Source organism: Enhydra lutris, unplaced genomic scaffold, assembly GCF_002288905.1.
Source record: "Enhydra lutris kenyoni isolate GAN:26980312 unplaced genomic scaffold, ASM228890v2 scaffoldscaffold62, whole genome shotgun sequence".
In the NCBI taxonomy this organism is placed as follows: domain Eukaryota; kingdom Metazoa; phylum Chordata; class Mammalia; order Carnivora; family Mustelidae; genus Enhydra; species Enhydra lutris.
In genome coordinates, this window is record NW_019154146.1 from 14,808,501 (window position 1) to 14,827,917 (window position 19,417).

The window sequence follows — 19,417 nt, forward strand, 5'->3', positions numbered from 1 at the left end:
TCACCTATCATTAAGCCTGCACACTTCCAATGGTAATATTGTTTTTCCTGTTTTGTGGTGACCGGAATAAAAATGTAACCTTTGCTCTCAGTTCTACCTATATTAGCACCAGGCCAACTAATTCACGATGTTGGACACAGCAAGTAAGTTGTGGTTGGAGAAATGAATGCAGGTAGTAGGAAGTTGAAGATGAATAATCTAAAAATAGAAAGCACTCATTACTGTGGGACCTGCTCATAAGCTGCACTTGTTAATATCTTTTTCAGTAAATGGTTAAAGCCTATAGAAGACCTGTTTGAATTTCCATGACTTTTCAAATTTGAATGCCAAATAGTTTTTCATTTCTTAATTTTTATTGGTTGGCATGACTGCTTTTATCTAGGGAAGAATATAAAAAAAAAAAAAAAGAGAGAGATAGCATTCAACTTCCATGTCATCTGTCCATAGAGATAATGTTCCTGATCGACTGTCTGTCAAGCTTGTGAATTGAGTGTTCAGCATTTGTGATCTGTTCTCTTTAGCATTTTTTCTTACTGTACTTAAGAATAAGGACATATATTTTAGAAGTACTGATACTTTTGGTGTGGCCTGTGACCCTGAAACAAAGCCCTACTGGCCCATCAAAAAAATGTGAACTTGGGTTGTGACTCCGCTGATAGTTTCTAGTCAACTGACTAAATCCAAGGTCATGGGTTGGCATCTCTGAGAACCTCTTCCGTTTGCTCGGACTCCTAGACTGTAACCCACAATCTAGTACCTTTCAACAGCCATTTGCAGTTGGTCCCAAGGAGAGCTGGGCAAAATTTTGCAAGTCAACAGATCTATCACGAACACTTTAAAAAAAAGAAAGAAAGAAAAAAAAGAAAAGAAAAGAAAAAAGAAAATCCCACAACAATGTGTACATTACTAAGTAGATTTCAAGAGCATCAGTTTCGAAAAAGTGCCATAGTGGAGTAGAGGGGATATTTCCCTTGAATATCCTTCATGGCATTCTTTCATTGTGTAGGAGATACAAAAGGAACTTCAAAGTCAGCAAAGCAACATCAGCTCTACCCAAGAAAATCTCAACAGTTTGTGCCGCAAATACCATTCCATTGAGTTGGAGAGCCTGGGCAGTGCTCTGACGGGACTCATAAAGAACCACGAAGCTGTGAGCCAGTTGTGCTCCAAGACACAGGCCAGCCTGCAGGATTCTCTGGAGAAGCACTTCAGTGGTGAGCTCTGATGGGGCTTAGCATGAATCATTTGTTTAACAGAAAGAATCCAAACCAAATGCTGCTTAGAAACTGCCAGCACTAGTTGGAGAAAACTTTCCAGAAGAAGATCCTTTAAATTCATTTGTGTGTCGAGACTGGAGCAGTGTTAAGTATTGTGCTCAGGCTCTCGCCATAAGCTGAGTTCTTCCTCTTTCTCTCCAAGAAAGTAGGAATCCACCATTTTGAGGATTCCAAATTTCATCTGGATTTTCTACATGTAGCTCAGTAGTGTGGAAAATTACTTCCACTGCTGTGATGAAGTAACACAGTGAACTTGGAAATTAGGAGAGGCCATGAAGCAGCAGTAGCCGTATAGTTTAGGAAATTGCCAGTCATATGTCCCCGACTGGGCTCTGTGCCTCTGCCACAATGACAAGCCGAACGATGCTCTAAGTCCGCGTGGCCGGAAGAGGAGATGGCTCCTTCCTTTGCCATAAAAATGGCCAGAGCCTTTCTCCCTTCACTGTCTTCCATATTCATTCAATTATCTTTCTTTACCAAGAGGAAGACAGTGGGAAATCTGGTATTTCAGGAATACAAATTTCTTTTCAGTCTTTCCCCTGAGGTAATTTCTCAGTCCTGCGATGAACAGCCATGTTGTAGTCTATTCTATATTATTATTATTTTATTTCTGGAATATTTTGTATGGCAAGATGCAGTGAACTGAAGGGCAGAATTAATTCATTGAGCCTAGAGGCTCATTCAATGTTTTGGATGTGTTTCTCATTTTTGTTACTTTTTTTTTTTTTTCATGTTTGTTACTTTCGAAAGAGTCTATGCAGGAATTCCAAGAGTGGTTTTCTGGAATAAAGGCAGCAGCAAAGGAATCATCTGATCGAACTGGCGATAGCAAAGTTCTAGAGGCAAAGCTCCATGATCTTCAGGTATGAAAGCTGGCAGTGCGCCGTCGTCTTCTCTGAGCTGCACTCCTGGGCCTTGCGGTCAGACCTAAATCATCTCTTTCCACAGATCTTCTTATTTTATTCGAACTTTTCTTCTTCCCTAACAGAACGAGATTTCTTGAGTCAATAGGAGTTTAGCAATATGAAAAGTAAGTTGAGAGAGTAAGTCAGAGCTACAGAATTTCTAGATTCTGTTCTTTTCTCTTTTAACGAATTGAACATGTTTTGGAATCCATTCAAAACTAAACCTAGTTTTAATTTTTCTGGCAGTAAAAACATAAATAATTCCATCTATTTCATATCACTATTGTGGAGGAGGGTTGTTTTGTTTTTAAGACTTTGTTTATTTAAGAGAGTGAGAGAGAATGAGAGAGAGCATGAGCAGTGGAAAAAGCAGGCTTTCCCCTGAATAGAGAGAGTCAGATGCAGGGTCAGTCCCAGGGCCCTGGGGTCATGACCTGAGCCCAAGTCAGGCGATGAACAGACTTAGCCACCTGGTGCCTCATATTGTGGAAGAGTTTTAAAAAGAAGACGTGACTTGTGCTTTTTAATAACCTATAGTCCAAATCTGGAGCTAGAGCACACTGAAAGCTATAGAAAATACAGGTTTTACAGGTTTTACTGACTATGAAAAATATATGAATTCAGGAAGGAAAAAGCCATTGCGAAGTAGAGTTCAGAAGTGATGGACTCAACTTGAGTTTGGGACAACTTTTCTAAGTAGCTCATCTGAACAAAACGCTGAGTTAAGTATTATTTAAAAACATTTTTTAGGGGCACCTGGGTGGCTCAGTTGGTTAAGCATCTGCCTTTGGCTCAGGTTATGATCCCGGGGTCCTGGGATTGAGCCCCGCATCAGGCTCCTGGCTCAGCAGGAAGCCTGCTTCTCCCTCTGCCTGACAAATACATAAATAAAATATTTTAAAATAAAATAAAATAAATAATTTTTTTTAATGAATGAGGAATATGAGGATCTTTGCAGCGTAATCAGTGAGGACAGTTATGTAGGTAACTCATGAAAAGCCAGAGTAGCAAGATCATTATAATAAAGGAAGTTGGTTTTCCAGGAGGCATGGTGAATTGAAATGTGCAGTTGTCCCCTTTAAGCTTGTGTCCACGCATGTGATCTTTTAAGGAAGAGGTGCACACCAAGAAAAGAAGGGACCCGAGGGGAGGACTTTGTGTGCAAGGTGGACCAGAAGTGGGGGAGGGGTGCAGGCAGCTCTGCAGTGAGAGGGCATCACGTGAACCTGTGAAGAAGTAGAACCAGGGCTGGGCTGGGTCAGTGAGAGTGGGGAGAGGCTGAGAGCAAGGCCTGAATGAGGACAACCTCCTTTGCAGGCTGGCCTTGTCACAGCTTATTCTTCAGTGGTTCCAGTCCTGGCTGGCACTGTCCTTGGTCATGAGCCTTGAGTCTACCTAGTTGTACCTTCTCACTCTGGCCTAAAGACTTTCTGTCTTCAGGCTCTGAGCTGTCTTCTCTTGCTTTTCTGTCTCAACTCAGAATTGTACTCAGTGCTCACACGCCCCAGGGTCCTTGAATAACAGCAAATATTTTCTATTACCTTTATTTCTTGAAACAGAACATTCTGGACTCGATCAGTGATGGACAGAGCAAGCTTGATGCTGTGACTCAAGAAGGACAAACTTTGTACGCACATGTGTCTAAACAAATTGTCAGCAGCATTCAGGAGCAAATTACAAAGGCTAATGAAGAATTCCAGGCATTTCTGAAGCAATGTCTGAGGGACAAGCAGGCTCTTCAAGACTGTGCTTTAGAACTTGGGAGGTAGGTTGTTTTGATAACATCATCACACAGGGAATGTTTTCAGAGACTTTGAGAAAAGAGCCACTGTAAATAAACAAATAATATTTGAAAGTACAGGTTCATACTAGGATAATAATTAATTACTTGAACTTTGATGGGACTGTGGCTTTATTTTCTATATAGAAAAAGTAAGGAATTATATTCACTAGTTATTATAAATGGCCTACATGCATGTGTTTTTGTCCATTTGATTAACTCAAAGTCTGAGAGGTTTGACACACAGGTTTTAGATTATCCAAGTCCTTTCTTTGCTTCCACTTTTTTTTTTTTTTTGAAGATTTTATTTATTAGAGAGAGACTGCGAGAAAGGGAACACCAGCAAGAGGACTGAGAAAGGGAGAAGGGCTCCCTGCTGAGCAAGGAGCCCGATTCAGAGTTTGATCCCAGGACCCTGGGACCATGACCTAAGCCGAAGGCAGACGCTTAACAACCGAGCCACCCAGGCACCCCTTTGCTTCCACTTCTGTTGGATTTGAGTAATGACAGAAAACACTGGCCTAATTTCTATGAATGAAGATTCCAATCAGGAAGCTATGTCAGCAGGGATGAATATAAAATTAGAAGGAGGGACGCCTGGGTGGCTCAGTTGGTTAAGCAGCTGCCTTCGGCTCAGGTCATGATCCCAGCGTCCTGGGATCGAGTCCCACATCGGGCTCCTTGCTCATCAGGGAGCCTGCTTCTCCCTCTGCCTCTGCCTGCCATTCTGTCTGCCTGTGCTCGCTCTCCCTCTCTCTGATAAATAAATAAAATCTTTAAAAAAAAAAAAAAAGAATTTATAAAAAAAAAATAAATAAAAAAAAAATAAAATTAGAAGGAAAAAAAAGTAGGGGGGATAAAGATGTCAGTATAATCAAAATACCTTTCTGGTCACAGTGTAATTTATTCTTGTCCAGGTTTCTTAGAAAACTTATGTTGTTTTCAAAACTTCTAGTCCCTGTGCTCTTAGGCCTATTCAAATCTCCATAAGATACAAAGACATAGAGATGACTTTCCCTTCCTTTCCTGGGCTTTCACTGCTGTCCTTAACCCATTGGTCCCATTTCAGAGTCCCTGTTGTAAGACACAAAGTCAAGTGCATATTGGTCCCAATTCAGAGTCCCTGTTGTAAGACACAAAGTCAAGTGCACATTGACATGGGAATGCAGTCTTGCTGATAACTACCAGCTGATTACCAGGAAATCAATTCAAGATAGGATCTCAAGAGAAAGAGTGAAATAAGCCAAGCAGAGAGAGTCAGTTATCATATGGTTTCGCTTATTTGTGGAGCATAAGGAATAACGCAGAGGACATGGGGGGATGGAGAGGAGAAGGGAGTTGGGGGGAAATTGGAGGGGGAGATGAACCATGAGAGACTGTGGACTCTGAGAAACAAACTGAGGATTTTTGAGGGGCAGGGGGTGAGAGGTTGGGTGAGCCTGGTGGTGGGTATTGTGGAGGGCACGTATTGCATGGAGCACTGGGTGTGGTGCATAGATAATGAATTCTGGAACACTGAAAAGAAATTTAAAAAATAAATAAAAATAAAAATACATACATACATACATACATACCCACCCAGGTGGGAATCAATAAAGTTTTTGTTTGTGTTAAAAAAAAATAAAGTGTACACAGCTTAAAAAAAAAAGGAGAGAAATTTCCATGATTTTTCATTTTGTTACTGAAATAAGTGGTAATATGGATGGACTTATTGTTGAGTTTTCTTCCATACTTGGGAAATTCATGAGATTTTAATGGCCATAGACACCGTGACCTCAGATACTAGATGTTACTTATCATAATGAGTGCAGAAGAATTTCTACAAAGTATTTTCTTTTCTGTAGCTTTGAGGATCAGCATAGAAAACTGAACTTATGGATCCATGAGATGGATGAAAGGCTAAGTACAGAAAACTTAGGAGAGAGTAAACAGCACATTCCTGAGAAGAAGAATGAAGTCCATAAAGTTGAAATGTTTCTAGGAGAGCTACTGGCTGCAAGGTATGGTGCTGAAATGGAGCAGGTCCTTTCCCTACTAACAAGTGTTTTTGTCTGGTTGGTTGGTTATTGGGTTTGGTTGTTAATTGGTTAGTTGGTTGGTTAATTAGTGGTGGTTGTATATGTTTCTGTCCCTAAATGTCTAGAATACAGATGATTGTGCAGTGTTCTCCACAGCAGAGTAGTATTCTAGAGAGAACATAGGGATGGCAGTGTGGATCTATCTGCATCTGCCTCCCTTTGCTCAACAAATTGGACAGGCCACCCATTTCCTGAACTTCTTGATATTAGCCTGTAAGCATTATGCTGCTAAAGATACCATACTTTTTTCTCTGAGGTTGTTAGGATGGAAGGTCCTTATAAAGGCACTCTACACTTACAGAAATAAGGCTGTGGAACCCATTTCCATATATATTCTTCACACACTTCAACATCTACTTCCATTTTTTTCTTAAATGTATTTGTCAGAGTGAGAAATAATGAGAGAGGAAAGCAGTGGAAACGGCAGGCAGAAGGAGAAGCAGGCTCCCTGCATGTCCAGCCTGGTGCTGGACTCGATCCCAGGATCCCAGGATCATGACCTGAGCTGAAGGCAGGCACTTAACTGACAGCCACCCAGGTGCCCCTCTAGTTCCATTTTCTTTTTTTTTTTTTTAAGATTTTTTATTTATTTATTTGACAGACAGTGATCACAAGTAGGCAGAGAGAGAGGAAGGGAAGCAGGCTCCCCGCTGAGTGGAGAGCCCGACGTGGGGCTCGATCCCAGGACCCTGAGATCATGACCTGAGCCGAAGGCAGAGGCTTTAACCCACTGAGCCACCGAGGTGCCCCTCTAGTTCCATTTTCAATGCCCACCCTCATCCTCACAATGTCCTTAGTAAACCAAAAGGTATGGTCCTTAAGTCTGACTGTGCTGGAGGTTCCTCTTCTCCTCCGCAGTATTTGTCTCTTCATTGTTTCCTGACTAAGCCAACATTTGTGGATCCTGGCCTACTCGGAGTCATCTGGACTGTGCTTTTGACTCCACTAGCTTCAGGGACTTGATCCCTAAATTCATAATCCGACTGGCATTATCAGTTGCTTTGTTGGTACCCGGGGTACAGCTAGACCCAAAACTTCTGATCTGTCCTCTTCAAGAGCAGATTCACTCATCTGTGATGCTGCAGAGGCCAGCACCCAGCCTTGACCAGACACATCAGGAGCACCAATCAGTTCCAGTCTAATTCTGATCATATTCATTCCTTGTTTCTGCTGAGTCGCCTTCTGGGTCAAACATGCCTAGTATGCCTTGCCTTAAAAAACAGACATTCAAACAAATACACAAACATGACCCGTAATGACAGCTCTTATTGGTGTTTGAGTTTAATGAGTGTTACAAAATTTTGCTGGAATGCTCTGGTCCCATCTCTGTGAGCCCTTCCCATGGGGTAAACTCTTTGTTGACTCTATACATGCCAGCCCCGGACAGTGAGTTCCTCAACCCCAGGGACCTTTAGGTCTTCATCACTGTTACAGTCGCAATGTCTGATATCGTGCAAGAAAAAGAATATATTTGCTGAATTAATAGGATGACGGTATCATTTTAACTATATAGCTTTATTAAAATTACACTGCATTTTATTGCTTTTTAAATCTTAACTCAGGTCTGGATACAATGTAACATGACCAGACTATTTCTCTCTTCCAAACTTCTAAAATGACTTTACATAGTCTTCTGGAATATTCTTCTGTGATATTCCAGGATCGAAGGGTAAGAGTCCTTCAGTGTTCTTGCTGCCAGGCTCTTTGTAACTGGTTACTTCTCCAGAGAATCTTAACGTACTCTGATGCTTCCCAGCTTCTCCAGCTGAGTTACCTCTCACTAGCTGGCTGCTTAATCCTACCAGCCCTCTGGACTTTCCATCATAATATTTCAAGTACTCAACTATCTTGGGGGATGCCTTTTTTTTAAAGTACCCCAGATTTGAGAATTACTGAACTTTTATCATCCATTAAGCAGTCCTTCTTGTAGTAACAAGTGATACACATTGTCCTGAATTATTTAACTGACATCATTGCTTAAGCCAAGTTCTTGTCTTACCAGATTATAAGAAATGCAATTTAGAGTGGGTGCAATATTATATGAACAATATACCTCCCAGAGGGCCACAGGATGCTATATCCTTGGTAGCTGATCAAAAAAAAAAAAAAATGACAGACCTTGCAGGAGATAAAGTTTGTATTCTTTTTCTCCTATTCACAAGAGTTCGTGTTCACACATCTGTACTCTTTCTTCTGGTATCCTGGGAAGTTCCGACACACAAGCTGAACTCTGTCAAACAAGATGAAGCCAGTCCAGCTGCATAGGACTGCACTTTCCCTGCACCTAATTAACACAACTCCAAACTGAGATGAGCCAAGTATGCAAGAGGCAACAAGGAAACCCATCAGCAGTCATATAATAGCCTTTTGATACGAACTGGTTTTTTGCATTTTATCTTCCTGTGTTGGGTCCTGGGGATACGAGATGAATGTGATAACCCTGGTTTCTAGAAGTTGAAAGCCTGTGGATTGAGACAGACAGGGTGTTTGAGGAGATAGAACAAGACAGGGGCAGAGGGCACACAGGGGAGGAACCCTATACTCTCCTTCTCTTGGGGTATCGGGGAGGTAATGCCTGCCTAGGCTTTGAAGGGCCAACTGGGAAGGCAGCAGGGGAGAATCATTGGGTTTTCCCAAAGGAGGAATCCCCACATAGACCCCAAAAAGCAGAGGGTTTGGGGACTTTTCAGGATTAGAGCATTCAGCCAGAACAGAGATGTTAGAGATGAGGCTGGAGAAGCAGTCTTGGGCCATTTTCTGCAGTGAATTCCTCATAATACAGGGGCCAGGATCTAAGCACAGCATAGATGGAGTGAAGTTCCCTGATGTATACGGATTACATTCACAGACGTGTAGAGAAGGCAGAGCCAGCCCTGTGAGAGTCCCCAGCGTCTTCATTTCAAAGGCATGTCAGCTATGAGCTCTTGCCTGGCGACTTCTCCAGGACCAACAATCACTCCTCACTCTGCTGCGTTCTAGAATGTCAGAATTCAATTTCTTTCTTTCTTTCTTTCTTTTTTTTAACTGTTTTCTTTAGAGAATCTCTGGATAAGCTTTCCCAGAGAGGGCAGCTTCTCAGTGAAGAAGGCCACGGCGCTGGGAAGGAAGGACGCCTCTGCTCCCAGCTCCTCACAAACTACCAGAACTTACTCAGAATGACCAAGGAGAGACTGCGGAGCTGCCAGATGGCCCTGCAGGAGCACGAGGCCTTGGAGGAAGCCCTGCAGAGCATGTGGTCCTGGGTGAAGGGCATTCAGGACAGACTGGCCGCGGCAGAAAGCACCGTTGGGAGCAAAGACACCCTGGAAAAGCGGCTGCTACAGATACAGGTAAGCAGGACACCGGCCACATGCTGCCAACTTGTGAAGATTTGTTTGCTGGATTCACATATGTTCGAGTTGGGTCCCCGTTGCTCTGTGAGCCTCTAAGTGAAGATTTGAGGACACAATGGAGAGAAGATGATGTTGGCCAAAGGGATAATGGAGGGAGCCTGTTTCCCCTTTGTAAAGGAACATTTTTGTTTCAATAGCTTTAAGATGATTTTTAATGTCACTTAGTAAGTATTCAGCAAACGTGGAACCAAGCGCCGTGCAAGTTGTTGGAAACCTCAAGGTGAAAATTACTGCTGGCTTTCTAGGTGTTCCCAGTCCAGAGGGAGAGACTAACCTGTAAACTGTAACTTGCTGTACCCCATGTAGTGAGGGGTACTGACTGAAGCAGACAAGGGTATCCTCCGAACGTAGGGAGGCCACCAGCCCAGACTGTAGTCAGTGAAGGCAACCTTGGAAGACGGAAATTAGCCAGATGGTGATGGTAAAGCTTTAGACAAGTGTGTCTTCATTTTCAAAACAATTTATTTTTACTTTGAATCCAACATTCAGTAAATGTACAGTTTCAAGGTTAGTGGCCCCAAGTTTCCCAAGAATTTAAATGGGAGTTAATCCTCGACTCCCAGACTCTTGATATCTAATATTTAAGTAAAGTATCATATTGCAGTAGGGTGCAGAATTTGTTGTTGTATTTTCATTTTGTTGTTGTTGCTGAGTTTCCATTTTAAAGGTAGGGGCACCTGGGTGACTCAGTGGGTTAAAGCACCTGCCATCGGTTCAGGTCATGACCTCAGGGTCCTGGGATCAAACCCCGTGCGGGCTTCCCTGCTCAGCAGGGAGTCTGCTTCTTTCTCTCCCTTGCTCACCTTTTCTCTAAAATAAATAAATAAAATCTTTATAAATAAATACATAAATAAATAAAAATAAAATGAGTAAGGTATTCCCTACCTTGATTCTCATGGGAAACAACAGTTCCTAAAAACACGAGAAGGTTCTAGTGTTCCTACTGACCTGTATTCACTGTTCCTTCATAGGATATTCTCCTGATGAAAGGTGAAGGAGAAGTGAAGTTGAATATGGCCATTGGCAAAGGGGAACAGGCCTTGAGAAGTAGCAACAAACAAGGTCAGAAGGTGATTCAGACCCAGCTACAGACTCTGAAAGACGTGTGGGCTGACATCATGAGCTCCTCCGTCCACGCTCAGAGGTAACAGAGCCTATTTTCAGTGTTTATTCACCTAAATAAAACCCAGTGGCTTGGTAAAATGATGAAACAGTGCAGTATCCTGCGTAGAGTTACCAAGCGGCTTATTTTAGCTAGCTGTATGCCCACTTGTCTTTGCCTAGATTGTGTTTTCCGTGATGGCAAAGACAGTTGTGTTTGCTTCCTTGTTGTGTGCCTGTGTGTGGGTGGGTGTGTAATATTTTCATCTCCCATAAATTTCTCATGGCATCTTGTACACAACATGGGCTCAATAAGATCCCTCCTTTCAGTTCATCAAAGCAAGTGTTTAAGAACTTTTCCCTTTTTAGGGGAACATACAAGAAATTAATTTGTTAGCCATTATTGAGCGTAAGTATGAATCTTTTTCTCAGCTAGAAGTCATGTCACCCACAATGGGGCTGTGGAAATGTGCATAGGGTTTTTGATTGTCGTAGTGATGGGTGCATCCCTGGCATTTTGAGACGGCGGCCAGGAGAGCTTATGTCTCACAGTGCGCGGGGGCGTTCTCACACAGCCAGCAATCAGCCGGCCCAGGGTTCCCTAGTGCTCCTGTGGAGAAGCCCTGCACCAGCCGCTCCTGAGCAGTTAGAGAAGAGACTGAGTGTTACACCAGGTGGCGTTGTTGCTGTTACATTTATGAGTGGGAGACTCCTACCTTCCTCTCTTTTCCAAGTATCCACAAATAATCTGGCCAGCTGGTTGGACAAATGACCGGCAGTCAGAATTATACCAAAGTACCTTCCAGAAGCCATATCCTGAAAGTTATATATAGTGTTAGGTTACTGAAGAAGTGTGTGCTTAATAAAAATAAAGAAACGGCATAATAAAGAAGTGGAGAAAAGATGAGAGTTCATCACAAAACTAAACAAAGCAACACTGCAATTACCCATTCCGAAGGAAGCAGTGAAACATGGTTGTAACTAAAATTTTGGAAGCTTTGTTTTGTTTTGTTTCCTTTAAATATGGAACATAAGTGGTGACTCCAAATGCCAGCAGGACTTTTAATCTCAGTAATAACTCATGGTGGTCTGCAAAGAAAGAAAACTCCGATGCAGTGGTTCTAGTGGCGTGGACCACTGGAGCACGAACAAACTCTCCCAGTGCTTGGCAATGGGCCAGCTCCAAAAAAGTGAGTAACAGTGTGGGTGAATGGTTTTCAGATGTTGGAATAAAAGAAGCAGATTCAAATCCTTGATTCTTCCTCTTCAGCAAGAAATTAAATTTGACAACCACATATTCAGCAATAGCAGTGCTGCAATTAATTGAGCTAAAATGACGAATCAAAACAAAGTAGTGTTTGCTCCCTAAGCGCTCCGAGGCTAGGGTAGCGTGCATCCGAAAACACTGACTCAGACTGCGTTAGTTACTAAGATACCCGGCACTGTGGGGTGGTGCAGGGCCTGGGGTTGCTTCTGGAGAGGTGAGATTGATTTGTACCTTCTGGAAAATTCTTTGAGGAAAGAATAGCACTTTAAAGCACTTATGTTGAGGTTCCTATTGATGCAAAAGGAACAGTTTGAGAAGATGCTGGAGGTGTATTTATCACAGATTTAACTCCTAGATCAAAGGATTATATGCAGGGGATGCTCGGAATGGTCACGGAGTATGAGTTTAGAATAGTTTGTAAAGATAAATAACGGAAGTTTTTTAAAAATGCCAGTCTGGAGAGCCTTTTACTTGACAATCTAGAGAGCTGTTTACTTGACTATTACTTATATGATTATGTTCCTTATATTATAAATAAATGAAGCCTTTGTTCCTTCACATGTTCAAGTCTGAAGCACTAAACATTGTGATATCCTTAATTGAAAATCAATCTAAGTATTATTTATTTAGAAAGATAACTTAGGGGCACCTGGGTGGCTCGGTCATTAAGCGGCTGCCTTCAGCTCAGGTCATGATCCTAGGGTCCTGGGATCGAGCCCTGTGTCGGGCTCCCTGCTCATTGGGGAGCCTGCTTCTCCCTCTCCCACTACCCCCGCTCGTGTTCCCTCTCTCGCTATCTCTCTTTGTCATAAATAAAATCTTTAAAAAAAAAGAATACCTTAAATGCTGAATTCTAGTTAATAGTTATCAACTGATTTGAATAAGGTAAACTGGGTCCAAGAAAATTAAGAATTGATAGATATTAAATAAAATTTAATCGGTGCCCCAGGGCTGATATTTTTAACAACAAAACACATAACTCTGTCTGTTTATTTAAATCAATTGGCGTTTGAAAGACAAACCTCTAGAAGCCTATATGACCACAACATCTTACTTCAAATTCAACATAGATTTTTCATTTGAAGAAACTGTTTTCGTGGGCTGGAGAAGTAGTGTTTCTCCCTGCACTTAAAAGCAGTGTTTTCATCACAGAAGAGCGTTCAGTCAGACAGCTGACGTGGATGCAGTGCCCTCCTCCTTGGTTTCAGTCGAGATATCAAGATAACTTGTTTTTGTGACGTGTGACGTTAATTCTAGCACTTTGGAGGCTGTGATTGGCAAATGGAATGACTACCTAGAGTGGAAACACCAGCTGGAGCAGTGGCTGGAATCGGTGGATCAGAAAGTAGAGCAGCCCTTGCAGCTGCAGCCCGGCCTGAAGGAGAAGTTTTCCCTCCTGGACCACTTCCAGTCCGTCGTGTCTGAGGCGGAGGAGCACGCCAGAGCCCTGCAGAGTCTCGCCTCAAAATCCAGGGAGCTCTACCAGAAGACAGAGGATGAGTCTTTCAAGGAAGCAGCTCAAGAGGAGCTGAAAACACAGTTTAATGATATAATCACTGTTTCCAAGGTTAGTGTTGTATATGGAAGAAAAATCTTCAAGGTTCAGGTAAGGAATATACGAAAGGTTCAGGGCATCCGGGTGGCTCAGGACATAAGCTTCTGACTCTTGATTTTGGGCTCAGGTCATGATCTCAGGATTGTGAGATGGAGCCCCATGTTGGGTTCTGCACTGGGCATGGAGACTACTTATGATTCTCTCTCTCCCTCTGCCCTTCCTCTCTGTGTCTCTCTAATTTAAAAAATACACACACACACACAAGCACATGCACACACACAAACACATACATACACGTACACACATACATACACTACGGGTTAAATTATAGGGGACCCAGCTGCTCTTGAAGTATTTGTACATTTAGTGAGCAGTTACTACAAGAAGATCATACTTGCTTCTGGATGCCCAGAAATCCTTCTCTTTCTGCAGTCTTGGGATTATTTTTTACTCTGTTTTTTATCTTTCTCCACTTAGGGTGTTGGTCAGTCCATTTCTTTTCTCTGTAAGATTGAGCCCCAAATGTCAGTATTTGTGGTTCTTTTTCTTTTGTTGCCATTTGTATTTGTTGTATTAAGTGCAAGTCTGTTTACTTCCCAGATTTCAATCATGTACAGTGTATTTCATGCATTTCTCATTGTAGTATAAACTGCCCTTTCCTATTCTTATTCTCTAGTATAGGCTCCTTTATGTAATATCAAAATTGGTTTTAATTCCCTCTCTGAATCGTTACTTTCCCTCATGATTTTTCTTTTGTGTATTTGTGACTATGTCTTTTTCTTGGGTTTCCATTTGGGAACTCTCTTTGTATTATTAATATAATATAATTTTTAACATATGTATTAGTTTATCTTAATTTTTATTTTGATAATGGTTAAGTTCTATGACTCTGGAGTCAAAAAGACCTAAATTTGAATTCTGGCTTTGTCCCTTTTCTTTTTTTTGTGGGGGGGGTGTTCTCTAATGTAAAAGCAGCTTTATTTTAGGGACGCCTGGGTGGCTCAGTTGGTTAAGCGGCTGCCTTTGGCTCAGGTCATGATCCCAGCATCCTGGGATTGAGTCCCACATCGGGCTCCTTGTTCAGCAGGGAGCCTGCTTCTCCCTCTGCTTCTGCCTGCCACTCTGTCTGCCTGTGCTCACTCTCTCTGATTTAAAAAACAAAACAAAACAAAACAAAACAAAAAAAAAGCTTTATTTTAAAAGAAAAAAAGAACCAGTAGGTTGCTGTACAGATTTTGATTCATTACTTCTGGACTCAGAGCCCAGAAGGCTGCATTAAAAAAAAAATTTTTATTAACATATAATGTATTACTTGCCCCAGGGGTACAGGTCTGTGAATCGTCAGGCTTACACACTTCACAGCACTCACCATAGCACATACCCTCCCCAATGTCCATAACTCAACAACCCTCTCCCTACAACCGCCACCCGCAACCCTCAGTTTGTTTTGTGAGATTAAGAGTCTCTTATGGTTTGTCTCCCTCCCGATCCCATCTTGTTTCATTTTTTCCTTCCCTACCCCCAAACCCCCGACTTTGCCTCTCAAATTCCTCATATCAGGGAGATCATATGATAATTATCTTTCTCTGATTCACTTATTTTCACTTATAACGAGTCTCTTATGGTTTGTCTCCCTCCCAATCGCATCTTGTTTCATTTTTTCCTTCCCTACTCCCCAAACCCCCCCACTTTGCCTCTCAAAGTGAATCAGGGAGATCATGTGATAATTATCTTTCTCTGATTCACTTATTTAGCTCAGCAAAATACCCTCTTATTCCATCCATTGTTGTTGCAAATAGCAAGATTCCATTTCTTTTGATGGCTGCACAGTATTCCATTGTATATCTATACTACATCTTCTTTATCCATTCATCTGTTGATGGACATCTAGGTTCTTTCCATAGTTTGGCTATTGTGGACATTGCTGCTATAAACATTCGGGTGCACATGCCCCTTAAGATCACTCCATTTGTATCTTTATGGTAAATACCCAGTAGTGTGATTTCTGGGTCATATGGTAGCTCTATTTTCAACATTTTGAGGAACCTCTATGCTGTTTTCCAGAGTGGTTGCACCAGCTTGCATTCCCACCAACAGTGTAGGAGGGTTCCCCTTTCTCCGCATCCTCGCTGGCATCTGTCACTTCCTGACTTGTTCATTTTAGCCATTCTGACTGGTGTGAGGTGGTATCTCATTGTGGTTTTGATTTGTATTTCCCTGATGCTGAGTGATGTGGAGCACTTTTTCATGTGTCTGTTGGCCATCTGGATGTCTTCTTTGCAGAAATGTCTGTTCATGTCCTCTGCCCATTTCTTGATTGGATTTTTGTTCTTTGGGTGTTGAGTTGTTAAGATCTTTATATATTTTGAATACTAGCCCTTTATCTGATATGTCATTTGCAAATATCTTCTCCCATTCTGTCGGTTGTCTTTTATTATGTCTGGCTTTGGACATGTTACTTGATCTCTATAACCACTGTAAATGCCCTTTCCTACATATAGTGGTGATCCTAGCATCTACATCACAAGGATGTTGTGAGGAGTAAGTGAGCAAATGCATTTAATGTGCTGAGCAGACTACTGTACATAGTAATTACATTATACTAAATAGTAATAGCATGCTGTATTATTGCCTGAATAATAAAACTAGTTATTACAATAATTTTTATTAAGTCAGTTATCCATGAGGGATGTTAGTAAACATTCATTCAGCATAAATTTTTGTTCTAACCCAGACTAAAGTAAATTTAAAGGAAAATGGTTGCTTCCTCAAAGCCTTTTAGTCTAAGCTTTTCATGTTAAGAATGCAAACGGTTCAATAATAGGAATGACATCTTCTGAAATCATTAATAGATGCTGTTTGTCTGATTTCATATTCTCACTAATGCCTGCTAAAATAGCCTCTTCTGTGTCTACTAGGAGAAGATGAGGAAAGTGGAGGAGATTGTGAAAGATCACCTCATGTATTTAGACGCAGTCCAGGAATTCACGGATTGGCTCCACTCTGCAAAGGAAGAACTTCACCGGTGGTCGGATATGTCTGGAGACTCATCAGCCACCCAGAAGAAATTATCTAAAATCAAGGTCAGAAGATGCACAGATATTATAACTTCATTGTTTCATTCGTTCTTAAGTATGACATACTTGTGGTGAAGATTCCGTGGAGAGAATTGTTATTTAAAATGTTTCCCATTTTCTATTTGTTGATCTTCGTTACCTTGTACCTCATAAATTATAAACATAAGCAAGGGGAAAAAAAGGAATTCAAACACTTTACACTTGTGAGCAAAATGGAACATCGTCTGTGTATCCTTCAATGTGCAAATGTGCTTATGGCCATAGTCGGGGAGACTCTGAAATATATGCCAGCTTGGTGGGCTGATGGAGCCAGACACTGTTTCCCAGCACCGTGATAGAAAAGTTTATAACATAACTTTGTTAAAGGTATTTGAGCAGTAACTTGGAAATGTTACTGTTTCCTAGCCAACAGTACAAGAGCCTAAGGGAAGGCAGTGCTTCAAAAGACATTTAAAAAGGGGCGACTGGGTGGCTCAGTGGGTTAAGCCTCTGCCTTCAGCTCAGGTCATGATCCCAGGGTCCTGGGATCGAGCCCCACAACAGGCTCTCTGCTCAACAGGGAGCCTGCTTCCTCTTCCCTCTCTCTCTCTCTCTGCCTGCCTCTCTGCCTACTTGTGATCTCTGTCTGTCAAATAAATAAATAAAATCTTAAAAAAAAAGACATTAAAATTATCACCTAGTTTACTCCCCACAAGGACATCTTAGAAAATAGAAATTCACATATCTGAGGGAGCTTCAACAAGTATATTTCTAGTTATTTGAATAATAAATTGCAATAATCCCCCCATGAAAATAATAGGCTTTAATTTAAAAAGTAAGCAATAATGAAATCCTAAATGATTTAGTAGTAGATGAAGAAATGTTGGGAATAAATAGTGTAATTGTGGTCAGGACTTTAAGATTCACACTGTGTTCTGATCCCTGGACATCGGAATATAAAAGTCTTAAAAATACTAGTTGATGGTAATAGTAATAACTACGTTTTGAGAATTTATTTTATTATTATTATTATTACATTATTCCAAGTGCTTATTATTATTACATTTTTCGAAGTGCTTAGAAATCTTACAGTGACCATGTGGGTTTTAAAGGAGGTAATCACATACACCACCCTTTGAAATTCTTATTTTCTGTGTGATTCTTTAAAATATTTCTTTGGTACATTTTTCTCTCACTCATATTTTATTCATCCATCCATTTACCAATTTATTCAGCCAGCGTTGTGCATTCCCTCAAGGAACCTGCAGTAGAGATGAGAACAATGATGTAAAAACTGATGTTTATAAAATAATACATTACATGTAATGACATTCCACTATACTTTTAGAGCTTAGGATCTAGAATCAGACCCTGATTGCTGTATTCTCCCTCTACTGCTTTTCTTTTTCTTTTTATTATTCTTACTCTTTATTATGTTATGTTAGTCACATACAGTATGTCATCAGTTTTTGATGTTGTGTTCGAAGATTCATTATTTACGTATAACACCGAGTGCTCCATGCAATCCGTGCCCCCCTTAATACCCATCACTGGGCCAACCCGGCCCTCCACCACCCTCCTTTCTAAAACCTTCAGTTTGTTTCTTGTTTCCACAGCCTCTATGGCTTTTCCAGCTGTGTTGGGTAAGTCACTTGAGGTCCTAAAGCTTCAGCCTCTTAACTGGTAAATTAATAGTCCCTGCCTCACTGAGAGGTTTCGAGAACTAAATTAGATCATACACATAAAACTTTTAGCATTATGCTTGACCCATGGGACACACTCAATAAGAAAATTCAGTAGATTTGGTAAATGAGTGATTTTAATTGGGTATGGAATGACAGTGTAGGAAAAGTCCAGAGTGATTGTCTAGCCTTTATACTCTTTTTCTTGAAATACTTTATAAAATACTTCCACAAATATGGGAAGCATAGGAGAAGGAGCTGGCAGGAAGAAATTGGAATTAGGGAAGGAAAACGTGAAGTCCACGTCAGGCTCTACTGGAGGCTGGTGCATGGGTGAGGAGGAACCTTGGAGGAAGTAAACGAGCACCTCCTCTGTCTTTCAGTGTCATCCCTCCTCACCCCCAAGAGTAAACACCAAGGACAGGCAACTTTGAAGCCAAATATATGTGTGTATAAGGGTGTGTATGTGCATTTGATATTTTTTTTTTTAAAGATTTTATTTATTTATTTGACAGAGAGAAATCACAAGTAGGCAGAGAGGCAGGCAGAGAGAGAGGAGGAAGCAGGCTCCCTGCTGAGCAGAAAGCCCGACGTGGGGCTTGAACCCAGGACCTGGGATCATGACCTGAGCCGAAGGCAGCGGCCCAACCCACTGAGCCACCCAGGCGCCCCGCATTTGATATTTTTAAATAGCTAAGTCCAAAACAAGGAGATACGTATACAAATCATTTCAAAACGCTTTAAAGTGATGACATTCTTGGGGTGTGTGGCTGGCTCAGTCAGTTAAGTGACTGACTCTTGGTTTCGGCTCAATTCATGATCTCATGGGTCATGAGATTGAGCCCCACATCGGGCTCTGTGCTCAGTGTGGACTCTGCTGGAGACTCTCTCTCTCTTTCTCCCTTTACCCCTCTAGCCCCCACCCTGTGTGCATGCACATGCTCTCTCTCTCAAATAAATAAATAAATTCTTTTTTTAAAAAAATGATGGCATTTTTTACAGGTTTTATTTATTTGACACAGAGACACAGAGTACAAGTAGGCAGAGTAGCAGGCAGAAGGAGAGGGAGAAGCAGGCTCCCCACGGAACAGGAAGCCCCAGGTGGGGCTTGATCCCAGGACCCTGACATCATGACCTGAGCCGAAAGCAGCTGCTTAACCCACTGAGCCACCCAGGTGCCCCATGATGGCATTCTTATTCAAAATCTGGATGACTGGAATTAGTGGTTGCAAATATTGTAATGTCCCATTTTCATGTGAACGAAAACTGAGATAATGCATTAGAGGGTATTTTGGGAAACTGTTTTCTCATATTGATACCCTCT

At 41.5% G+C, this 19,417-nt stretch overlaps 1 protein-coding gene across 1 annotated transcript in view; it reads left to right on the top strand.

Moving 5' to 3' along the window:
* LOC111158654 (nesprin-1-like) overlaps positions 1 to 19,417 on the top strand; it is a 229,526-nt gene that overhangs the window by 204,318 nt on the left and 5,791 nt on the right. Inside the window, exons 45-52 of the mRNA XM_022520845.1 lie at positions 1,007 to 1,214; positions 2,028 to 2,140; positions 3,742 to 3,947; positions 5,807 to 5,962; positions 9,078 to 9,369; positions 10,404 to 10,576; positions 13,058 to 13,367; positions 16,274 to 16,438. Of these exons, the coding sequence (XP_022376553.1) occupies positions 1,007 to 1,214; positions 2,028 to 2,140; positions 3,742 to 3,947; positions 5,807 to 5,962; positions 9,078 to 9,369; positions 10,404 to 10,576; positions 13,058 to 13,367; positions 16,274 to 16,438 (1,623 nt within the window). The remainder of the gene's footprint in view (positions 1 to 1,006; positions 1,215 to 2,027; positions 2,141 to 3,741; positions 3,948 to 5,806; positions 5,963 to 9,077; positions 9,370 to 10,403; positions 10,577 to 13,057; positions 13,368 to 16,273; positions 16,439 to 19,417) is intronic.